The sequence below is a fragment of the Symsagittifera roscoffensis genome, chromosome 8, assembly GCF_963678635.1.
Source record: "Symsagittifera roscoffensis chromosome 8, txSymRosc1.1, whole genome shotgun sequence".
NCBI classification, from domain to species: Eukaryota; Metazoa; Xenacoelomorpha; order Acoela; family Convolutidae; genus Symsagittifera; species Symsagittifera roscoffensis.
In genome coordinates, this window is record NC_087069.1 from 4,275,797 (window position 1) to 4,287,691 (window position 11,895).

At 38.8% G+C, this 11,895-nt stretch overlaps 2 protein-coding genes across 2 annotated transcripts; both read right to left on the reverse strand.

Annotated features, from left to right (window-relative positions):
- Positions 1-4,550: 4,550 nt before the first annotated feature.
- LOC134853425 (uncharacterized) lies at positions 4,551-6,677 on the reverse strand. Its single transcript, XM_063869423.1, has one exon. It carries the CDS (start codon positions 6,675-6,677, stop codon positions 4,551-4,553), a length of 2,127 nt encoding a protein of 708 aa, XP_063725493.1.
- Positions 6,678-6,737: 60 nt separating this feature from the next.
- Positions 6,738-9,098, reverse strand: LOC134853427 (uncharacterized). Its single transcript, XM_063869424.1, has one exon. The coding sequence runs from the start codon at positions 9,096-9,098 to the stop codon at positions 6,738-6,740; it is 2,361 nt and encodes a 786-aa protein (XP_063725494.1).
- Between the last annotated feature and the right edge of the window lie 2,797 nt (positions 9,099-11,895).

Below are 11,895 nucleotides of genomic sequence, written 5' to 3' on the forward strand. Positions count from 1 at the left end.
CCTGTTTCTGAGAATCATCCGATAGTGTTGAGTTTGTTTTATCACAGTATGTTTTCGTTTATCAATCAATTGTATTTTTTTTCAAAAATTATGTTCATTCTTCAGTCTCTCGTAGTATGAATACTTGTTTTCGGTTGTTCTCGCTAAACCCATTAGCTCCGCATTAATTATTCTTGTTTGTGTAAAAAAAAACATTTAAACTTGTCTTCGTAGATTTTGATATTAGCAGGCCAGTGACATTCAAGAATGGCTCGTTGTAATTTATCTTGATGGTCTTTAAAGTTATATATCTTGTCTATTCCTATAGTTGAACAGTTTTTTTGTTGCTTGAAACTTCTCGGTCTTAAACCCTTTGCTAGAAAGTATTCCGATTAAATTTGGGTTAACGACTATTTATAGTACGAAGCTTTTTATGCAGCGGAATGAACAAAATGCTCGGTCTTTGAAAATTTTTGACGTGATTTGTTGAAAAAAAATTAGCGGAGCGAGTAAACGATATCGAGTCGTCTGCGGTTAATTCAATCACAACCCTAGAAAAAGACCTGATGCTTATGATGGGCGTTTTTTAACTACGTAACAAACGCAAAGTAGGTTTGACCAACCAGCGTGCCGTTTAAAAGCAGTTTTGATGGCTGCAATTGGCCCAAAAAACAACCAAAAAACTTAGATTTTAGCCTTATCCAACAAGAGAAAAAAGATGCACAATAAAACCACGAGCAAAGTTTGAATAAATTTAAGATCAATGTACTCTCACGCTGGCAAGAATATGAGCGAATCAACTTATCACCAAAAACCTCTATATTTAGAGCTTCAATGAGTTATGTTTGCGTTGATAATTCGGAACTTCTACCTTATGTCTTCCTTTTGAGTTATTGATTAGTTTGTGCCACATGAATTTGCCTGATTGACCCTCTAAGCTTTTATTGAACAAGTTTTTTGGGATTGTTCAAATTAACTTTAAAATTAGGAGCGCGTATCAACATATAGTCTCTAGATAAAGATCGGCGGATAGACGCGTTTTTTTCTAAGGTTGCAAGGAACTACCATCGAAAAATACCATGGCTTAAAGATTTGCGCTGGAAAAATTTACTTCACAACAAAACTGCTCTCGAAACTGTAGACTGCACTCAGGCACTGGCGAACTGACGAAGCATCTGCTCTGGAAAGGGTAGACTCCACTGGACAACTGTCAACACGTCCATCTATTTCCTCTGGGGGCGCTAAATTGGCTGATGAAATGGAAACACGTCGACAAACTGCCCTGGAGACTGTAGTCAGCCCTGAAAAACTGGCAGCACGCCGGCCCAAATTCATTGGAAACGGTAGACAAGACCGAGCAACATATCAAAACAACTGTTCTGGAGAATACAGAGTGAGATGGACAAATGGCAACATGCCAATTTTCTTCTCTTGAGACTGTGACGATGATTTAGACAACAAAAAAAAACAATTAGTTTATAAATTTGTTTTTTTTCTAAATATGGCTGCAGACTGCACTGGAGAACTGGCATTACGCTCGATCCAAATGCTCTGGAGATTGTTGGCATCAATGCAGAAATGGCAGAGCGTGAGCCAAACTACTCTAGGGTTGCTTTGAAGAACTGCAAACACGCCGACCAATATTTTTCTGGGGAACTTTCAACACACCTCCCGTCTCCCATCAATATTTTTCTTTCTCTGAACATTGTGTCAGAACAGAAACTATCGTCAAAATTTAGGAACAAAATGTATTTCACTAAAATCCAATCAAAATAGCCTGCGCTAGTAAAATTAGCAGTCATCGTCTCTCCGCATTGGGCTTCCTTGGGCAAAAAAAAATTTATTTGAGTTTCATTGTCTCTGTCTATGGAAGTGAAAAACCATCGGTTGCAAAAAATTAAAAATGGATTATATTGCCATTAATTAATGAAGTAAAATATTCCGTTATAATTGACTTAACCTGAGAAGAACGAAAATTCTTTGTGTCCCAACATGATATTAGTTCACCAGCTAAGCATTGGTTGTGGCTTGAATCTGAACCTTGTCCTTATGATCACTGTGCATTAACTTATACGTTAGGCTGTAAACAATTGTTCATGAAAGAAATGATAGACAATGCAGGCCAAGTAAACGAATATTTAGTATAATTTTCGAAGTGTTAACATGTATTTTTTATTCGCTACATTTGGTTGACTAAATCTTTTGACCTTTCTGTTTTTTTTTGTATCAAAACTATATCAAAATGATAATTAAGCGTCCAGATTAGACAGTCAGACAATCACATACATAAATGGAGAGCTTGAGGCGACTGTTTTTTGATAGTCCCTTTGGTTTTGTTTGGATGCGAAGCCTGTAGTTGACAAATTTTGTCTGAACATCTAATCTGGAAAGCGTGTTTAGGGAAGCTTAACTGTAAATTACTTAGCTATCCAGCCAGTGGCATATCCTGGAAGTTAATCATTTAAGGTTCACTAAGCTATGTATATCTTACAAGTCGCAGTGCACGTGAGATTTGAACCCTCGAGCATATGCTTGCTGGGCACCATCACTGCGGTTCGCAACAACCATGTTACCTTGCTTTGGTTCTTTTCCAACCCGCTTTTCCAACCCGCTCCTGAAACTACAAAAAAAAACTGTTCAATAATTATTCATACGGCTTTTTCATGTTAAAAATGTTGTGAAACTTTGTTCACCTTTTAACGCTGACACGTTTTAGTGCAGTGTATGACATGAAAGGTCATTTTAAATTGTCTTTTGTGTTTGGTATTTGAAAAAATATGAAAGGGGAAACTGGAAAAGAGCCTTCGCTTCCGCCGAAATTTTTTTTGTGAAAAACTAAATCGACTGTCAAAGTCATAACGTACCCATACTCAGCAGAAGCTAAAATTTCAGTCATCGACGGTTTGTTCGCAGAATGTGTCGGTCCATATGATTACAACGAAAAAGAAAGTAAAAGATGTGAATAGTAGTAAACTCACAGGATATAATCAAAAAACCGCTTTTGCCTTCTCAGAAAGACTATTTCAATCAAGAACAGTTAAAATTAGTTTGTTTCTTGCAATGCTGATTGAAAGTTACGTACACTAAAACTAAATTGACGAGAGTCACCGTCGGTGATAAAACGATTGTATGGACACTAAGAAAAATCCGAAAAGCAAAATTATTGCAGTTTCATGTTCATCAAATGTACAAGCTTACAATTGGCGATTAGGGGGTGAATTGGGGGGAGGGGGATGGTTGATCTTGTTTTTCAAGCAATTCATTCAATTTTGATATCTGTAACGATTCAGTCAGTTTTGGTATCTCTAACGACACGTATCAATTTTTTTCCGTCATTTGAAGATTTGAAGAAAAAAAAGAAGATCAAAAAAATTGATTTAAATCGATTTAAAATCGGTCAGATTTCAGATAAACCTGTTTTCAACGCGAAAAAAAAAGGTTAAAAGTGAGCGGAAGGTGAATGCTAATTTACACAATTTCACATTTATGGTTGATGCCAGTTTCCAATATTCGCATAAGTCGGCTACTGGTAACCATTTACCTGTGAAATTCCTGTCTCAGGACTAGCAAGCACGCACGTTCTATCTGCCAATAATGACTTGAGCTAACCAATTCCAATTTTTTCCAGTTCTGATTGTTTCAATTTAGCTTTCCATAAACGTTCTGGGAAAATGTGAAAAAAAAACATCAATAAAAGCGCTAGTCATTAAATAGAAAAATCCTTTAGCCTTTTATTCTTCTGATTTGATTTTTTTGTTTTTACAAAGCAGAATTTCATATCGGCAAACAAAATTTTTTTCTCAAATTGATCTTTTTAATTGTCTCCTCAAGGAATTTTTAGTTTTGTTACTGAATGTTGTAAAATGTTTGCTACATAAAAACCGTCTTTTTATTTTAATATCTAGCAAGAAATCCCGGTAGTTCCAACCGATCAAAGTAACTTTAAATTCTTTTATAATTTTACTGCGATCGTGTTGAGAATCGGCTTCAAAGTTCCATCCTTTATCATTTGCCAATTAGATCAAAAAGTCAAACAATCTAGTTTTTGAAGACTTAAAATTCTTACTTTGAAATTGTAGTTTGTCAGTTTTGTGAAAAAAAAAACTGAAATCTATTGCCGCAAACAAATCTTTGGATATCTAGAAGTTGCCAAAAATTTAAGTTTACTGTGAGTAACTGGTACCCTTTTCCACAGTTGTTACCTGTTCAGATTAAGAAAATTAATGATGGCAAAAGTTAAATTTTTTTAAAAATTCATTGACACATGACAATGGCAATACTTTTTGGGTGATTAAGATTCCAATTTCAAATCGTAGTTTAGTTGTTTCTTTTTAAATGATTTCTTTTTGATTTTTGAGTTTTGAGTCTTTCAGTTTACTAATTTGGCGGCATAATCATGTCAAAAATGTGGTAAAATTAGGTTCGGCAAAGATTAAAGTTCAAATGTCGTAGACATAGCCGGGCCCATTTGCAGGTTGCAAATTAGAAAATTGTTCGTTGAAGCTGATGGTACGTCGTCGTTGATTGTAATGGTCATCTAGTTGTTAGCTGTCGTTGATCATGTTGGTCATCTAGTTGTTACTGTGGTCCAATACTCGCGAGAGTTTGACTGCTGGTCGGTGTAGAATCCCCCTGCTAGTTTTAATTTCGCAGGAGCGAACGATTCCGTCTGCACCTGGGAAAGTACGAAGTACCCGTCCCAGGGGCCAAAGACCTCGAGGCGTTAGGTCTTCCAGTATCCATACAAGGTCTCCTTGCTGAAGATTTTCCACTTGCTTTGTCCATTTCGTTCGGGTCGTCAAGGTTGGCAAGTAGTCTTTGAGGTATCTGTTCCAGAACTGTTGACTCAAGGCTTGCGCTTGTTTCCAAGTTTTCTTGTCCGTTGTGTGGCGAGGGAGAAACAATCCGGGAGGCAAATTGTTTGTTGGTCGTCCTAGTAGAAGGTGATTGGGTGTAAGGGGCTCGTCATCGGTTGGGTCTGATGAGACGTGGGTTAGCGGGCGAGAATTCATCATAGCTTCAACCTCGCACGTGAAGGTTGACAGAGTTTCGTCGTCCAGTGCCCGTGTTCCAATGACTTTGTAGAAGGCAATCTTAAATGTTTTTATGGGGCGTTCCCATGATCCACCAAAGTGAGGAGCTGCAGGTGGGTTGAACTTCCAGGTTATTCCAAGTAATTGGCATTGATTGTTGAAGTCGTTGCTGTGTTGAATCTCAGAAAGGCTTTCCTGTAATTCCTTGTCAGCTGCAACGAAGGCTTTTCCGTTGTCAGAGAAGATGATCCTGGGTTTACCGCGTCTAGCGATGAAACGGCGTATGGCTTGTAGAGTTGAGTTTGTGTCATCTTGCTGGCATATTTCTGAATGAACTGCTCGCGTGACGAGGCAGGTGAAGAAGAGAACGTATCGCTTACTGTACTCGTCGTTGTTCCGCGTGGCAAAGGGTCCAAAGAAGTCAATTCCTATTGAGTAGAAGGGGTAACTGTTTTCCGATAAAGGGAGTCGTTGTAGGGGTAGATCTGCCATCAGAGGCTTCACTGGTTCCAGTCGAAGGCGTCGGCAAGGTATGCATTGTCGAATAGTTTTCTTCAGATGCTTGCGTGATCTTATGATCCAAAAGTCCTGCTGAAGAATGCTTCGGGTGTGTTCCATTCCACAGTGGGAATTTAATTCGTGTGTTTGCTTCATGAAGAGTTGTATTGGGTAGTTTTCTGCGTTCAGAATGACTGGATGTCGGCTGCAAAGTAGAAGCGGGGCTTTCTGTAGTCGTCCTTTGGCACGTAAGTATCCGTGATCGTCGATGAAGGGGCAAAGAGGTTGTAGAGGGCTGCGGGGTGGAATGTCAGATTTCTTTGTCAAGCATGCTATTTCCTTGGGGAATGATTGATTCTGTGAGTGTTTAATGATCCACGCGAATCCTAAGGTGAGGTGTTGAAGTGAGAGGCTCTGGCGTGTCTTCCTTTTGATGTTTTCTGCGAAGAGAAGAACATATGAAGTAACTCTGAGTGCTCTTGTCCAAGTGCTAAATCGGTTGAAGTCGATTACTGATGTTGGCTGTTGTGGGTCGTTGTCTGTCAGATGAATATCGGCTGTAGATTGTGTTGTCGGGTGATTAGGCCAATCTGATGATGGTCTTAACAAGAAGTCTGGTCCTTTGATCCATCGTGAATCGGTAGTCATGTCACATGCTTTGTAACCACGTGTTCCGTCGTCTGCAGGATTGTCTTTGCTGGGCACGTATCTCCAGTCCAGTGGAGATGTTGAGTCCATGATGAAATTCAGGCGGTTGGCAATGAAGATCCGGTGTCGTTGATTCGGCGAGTTTATCCAATGAAGAACTGTTGTACTATCTGTCCATAGTGTCGTACTGTCGATTCGTATGTCATGTTGTTCTTTGATGAAACGAGACATTTTCGCTCCGTTAGTGGCGGCTTGAAGCTCGAGATTTGGAATTGTCATTCTGTTGATGGGTGCTACTCGGGCTTTTCCAATGACGAACTTGAGTTCCGTTGTGTCGTCGTCGTATCTGATTCTGAGGTAAGCAACTGATGCTAAGGCAAGTTCGGAGGCGTCGCTGAATACATGGAGTTGGGTTTCCAGTATCTTCGTTTCTGCTTTGAAGTAAATCCGGGGCAGGCAGATGTCGTTGAATTGGCCTCGCTTGTCTATCCAATCGTTGAGGTCTGTTAAATGATCCATGTTTAGAGGTTTGTCCCATTGAGGTCCATTACTCCAGGCAAGTTGAAGTGATTGTCGTAGTCAAATTGTAAGTGGCATCGTAATTCCAAGCGGGTCAAAGATTGAAGAAGCAAACTTCAATAGTTTGCGCTGCGTTAAATCCTTCTTGTCAATGGCGTGAAACTTCTTTGCTTCCACAAGAAAGACATCCGTGTTTGGTTTCCATTTCACTCCAAGAACTCTTTCGAGGGGTCGTTCCTTCTTGGTGAGGCTGTCGCTGTTTTCCAAATGGTTCTCGTTATTTGTTGTGAGGAATTGTTGAGAGTTTGAGGTCCATTTTGTGAGGTTGAAACCTCCAAGGCTGAACATCTTTTGAAGGTCGTTCATTAACTGTGTCGCTTCCGTCGGCGTTGAAACGGCTTTGTATAGGTCGTCCATGTATATGTTGCGTTTTGTGATTTGCTCCAAGGCTGGATATTTGTCGGCATTGTCCTTCGCACATTGTCGAGTGGCGTAGCAGGCAACACATGGTGAGTCGGTAGCTCCGAAGATGTGGCGGGTGTATTGGAAGGTTGCGGGTTGGCCCGTGTTGTCCTTCCACAGAAATCGCAAATACGGCTGGTCCTCTGGGCTCACGAAGACCTGCATGAACATTGCTTCAATGTCGGCAGAAATAGCGATTTGGTCCTCGCGAAATCGCATAACGATTCCAGTAAGGTTTGTGAGGAGGTCTGGTCCAGTTAGTAGGTTGCTATTGAGTGATACTCCTTTGTAGATGCTCGGTGCATTAAGGACTCGGCGTACCTTGCCAGGTTTATTGATGTTTGTCACTGGATGATGAGGAAGGTACCATTTTCCTGTTGAGTCTTCATGAAAATCATCAACTTTGACTATGAAACCTTTCTGCAAGTCGGTGTCGATGGTCTCCTGATATTTCTGTGCCATCTCGGTGTTTCTCTTCAGTCGTTGGAGAAGGCTGTCGAGCTGCTTCTTGGCAAGCCATCTATTGTTTGGCAGTTGTTGTCCACGTTTCCAAAGCATTCCAACTTCGTAGTGTCCATTGGGCAAGCGGGTTGTTGAAGATTCCAAGATGCGGAGAGCTTCCTTGTCGTCTGTTGAGAGGCTGCGTTGGTCAGTTGAAATCCCTTCGGCGTCCAATTTCATCCATTCAGCTACGTGGCGAAACAGTGTATCGTCTGTCGTGAAGTTGATTGTGTTGATGTCGTTGGGTGTCGCTGCATTGTCTCGTCCACAGAGAGACCATCCAAGTGGCATTTTCCATCCAATAGGCACATTTTGTTTTGAATGGATTACTTTTGAAGGTGTCACGAGTTCGGCGAAATCGCATCCAATGATGATTCCGATTTCTTTCGAGGGCAGTGTGGCTATCCGAATGTGTTGAAGTGGCTCGTTCCTTTGGCAGATGGAGTTGACGAGTTCAGGGTTGAATTGGGAAAGGTTCCAATCCATTATGACGTCGATGTCATTTAATTGAAATGGCTGCTTTTGCTGGTTGTAGGGTCCAATCGCGATCGTCATCTTTGTAGAAGCTGTGTCTGATGATGTCAGTGCTTGGTTTAGCTGTATGGTGTCGTCTATTTGCAGATCTGGTTTGAGTTGGAGGGCGATTGATGATTTAAGCAATGTCAGTTTGCTTCCACAATCAAGCATTGCATAGGCATGAACTTTATGTTTGCCATGAGAGATCGTTATTGGTAAGGTCGGAATGTGGCGAGTCGATTTCCTTCTGCTTATGCTGATGCTGCAGTTGGTGGAGTCGTCATGTTGTCTGGAGTTCCGGTTGGCTGTCTCCCTCTGTGTCGTCGAGTTGTAGGTGCTGCTGTTGTGCAGAAGCGTGTGGTGTTTCTTACTGCATCCGTCCGTCCGGCAGGTTTGCGTTGATTGACAGTCGGCGAACTTGTGGGGGCTGAGGCAGTTGAAACATAGTTGTAGTTCCCTGGCCTGCTGTAATCTGTCCTTTGGGTTCACTGCGATGAAGTTTTGGCATTTTCCAAGGTACTGGCAATTGCGTTTCTCCGGGCAAAAATCTCGTCGTTGATCCTTTTGTCCAGATTTATGTTGCTGCTGGCTGCGTTGCTGGTTCCGGTTGTTCTGATTGGCGCGGTGATCCGATGGTCCATGTTGGTGGGTGTGACCGTTGGATGATGATCCTTGAGTGTTGATGCTGTTGTAGTTGTTGTTGCTGCTGCTGTTTCTGGTGTTGTTATTGTTGCTGTGGCTCGGCAAATCGCTGCATGCTTCGGCGTAGATGTTGGACCAATTGGCGAGGTCGATGAGTGATGGTTGTCTGATGTTGCATTGCAGATTGTATCTATTCCATTCTAGTCGGCAAGGGGTAGGCAGTTTTGACAAAACTGTTTGGACATTTGTCGTAGAGTGTAGATCGTGCTGGAATCCAAGTGTCGTGAATGTATCGACCATTGGGCGCCAATGACAATGGCAATACTTTTTGGGTGATTAAGATTCCAATTTCAAATCGTAGTTTAGTTGTTTCTTTTTAAATGATTTCTTTTTGATTTTTGAGTTTTGAGTCTTTCAGTTTACTAATTTGGCGGCATAATCATGTCAAAAATGTGGTAAAATTAGGTTCGGCAAAGATTAAAGTTCAAATGTCGTAGACAACACAAAAGCAAAGCTGAGCTTCCAACCACTTGCGAGAAAACAACTATTGGAATAATTAGCCTGATCACTAACAAGCAAACCCGCAACGTTGTTCTATGGATCCTAATCGATCACACTGAAAATTATTGTCTCAAATGCTATCAATATAATCCATTGTTGGAGCAATTTTAGACCACAAAGTCGAATATATTGTTTTAAAATCGATTATTTCAGAAAAAACTTAACCCATCAAAAACCAGTAGAATGGATTATAGTTCATTTGCGAACCACTGTAACCGATCATATTGGATTATCTTTTCTTAAATATTTTTTTTTGCAAAAGCATTCGCAAAACTTGCAATTTTTCTACGTTACTCATGGAAGGGACATTTACACGTGTTAGTGGGTAAATTGTAGAGTTGATAATACGAAGAGTTAATAGATAATTAAGATTAGATCAATAAAAAATGATAAATCGAAAAATTAGGAGAAAAAATGTGAACCGAAAATTAAGAACAAGATAACTATTTTGAGCCAAAGGAAATCTAGTTTCAACTGGGGTATTGTTTTCCAAATGCTATTGTTGAGTTTTGAAAATACCGCACTGTGTTCAAACAGCGAATGCTTAAAATAGTTTATGGAAGCATATACAGTTCAATGAATATGCTTATAATGATTTAAAAAACTTTCAGTGATTTGACAAAAATTAAGATTAAAATCAATCAACAAAAATGAAAAAATTTTGATTATTTTAGAGGCAGACAATGAGAATACAGTGTTTCAAATTATTACCAATACTTGTTATCGCAATTCAATTGTTGTAAAGGTGTGTGTTAAAGTAATTTTTAAGGCTTCAATTTTTGATGACTGTCACAGAACTCGGACGCTGGATACCATTGATCCGATGTGTATAGGCATTTGTATTTTTATAGACATTTGATCTTAAAGAAGATATAAAGAGTCTTCATGGTATGATCTCTATCTAAATTTAACGTAGTTTTGACAGAGAAAATCTCATTCTGAAAGAGATGACAGATTATACCAATTTCTGCCGAAAAAAATCTGCAACGGTTGGTAATTCATTTGCAAACATTTTGACGTACCATACATTATTTTTTTTTCGGCAACACTTGGCCATTAGGATGTTCAGACAGAGGTTTGAAGACAAAGATAAGAGAAATTTAAGCTATGTTTGAGTGTTTTTTAACTAAGAAAAAATTTGATGAATTTTTTTTTGACACGTTTGCAGAAAAAAAAACCGAACAAAAATATAAATTAAAAACAAAACATTTGACCATTTAAATTTAGCGCTTGATTAAAAAGTAGTCGGCTCAATGAAACTCATTTAAGCAATCAATTTTATAGTTAAAAAAATTAGAACTCATTTTCGAGCTCGCAAGGAAACTCATCGCTATTGGCAACACGCGTGGCTGTCATCAGTTTTACGTTCAAGATAGTTGCTCGAATTTTTCATAAATTCACAGTAATCATGATTTGTTTCCATCTTGAACCAACTTGTGCAATAACTCTCGAAAGATGAGCTGCGAAAAAAAGGCTAAGAATGTTTTAGCTCCTTAGATTATGTCAAGGGTCCCAAAGTTTTTTAAATCGCAATTAGTGAGAATTTGAAGATTGTGTTAGTTCAATCAAATTTTTTGAGTCCGCATTTTTTGATTGCTTAATCTCGGCAAAAGCTTCTTGTATGTTTCAAACTGCATCATCAAAAGTGCCAGGCTATTTTTTTTCATCAAGGGAATAAGTTCCGCTCACTAGTTACATTAAGTTTGAGAAATGCATTGCACCAATTTAAAGCAAAGCATTGCACAAATCTTCCTCTTTTCCTCAAAGCAATTACTTTCATTATAAAAAAAGGAGGCCCCTTTTTTTCAGGAAACATTTGGCCAAAAACTTCCACTCAAACTTTCTCGTTGTTAAAAGTTTTTTTTGAAGGTGTTCATCTTGTTTTTTATTCGAATTCTAGAGATTCTATTTTCGATCAATAAAACAGTTTTCTAATAACTTCGATTCATTCTGGGCTTTTAGGAAATTTGCTAACTTTACAGTAATCCCCAGTGCTCCCGTTAACCTTGTTGAGATGTTTGATGACTAGATGATCTAGTAACTGGGTTTGTTTGTCAAAATCTGGCTCCGGATCTGCTATCAATTTTAACTCATTTTAACTTAACTTAGTTAAAGTAGAATGTACTACTTTTTTTCAGGTAATTACTTAATTTTCACATTGGCAAATTTAGATAAAAATCAATTATTTACAGAAAAAAAACATACAAACTTCAGATCTGTTGTTTTTAAATACCATAAATTGCCGATTATATTGTTTCAATAATTGATTCTAATGCATTTTGTTTTGCAAACTTTCATACTGTAAATCTTCTTTATTATATTATTACAAAATTAGTTTCGAACTAATTTCTCGATATAATCGCTTTTCAATTAAATTTTGTGCTGATGTTTGATCTGAAATTAACTATTAAAACCAGTACTGTGGAATCAATTTGCAGCAAAAATGCATTGTAGTTTTCCAAGTTTTTCATCTTAATGTTGATGTTTTTACAGAATTGCGCTGATAAAATTGATTCTATAATTAACATTCTCAACA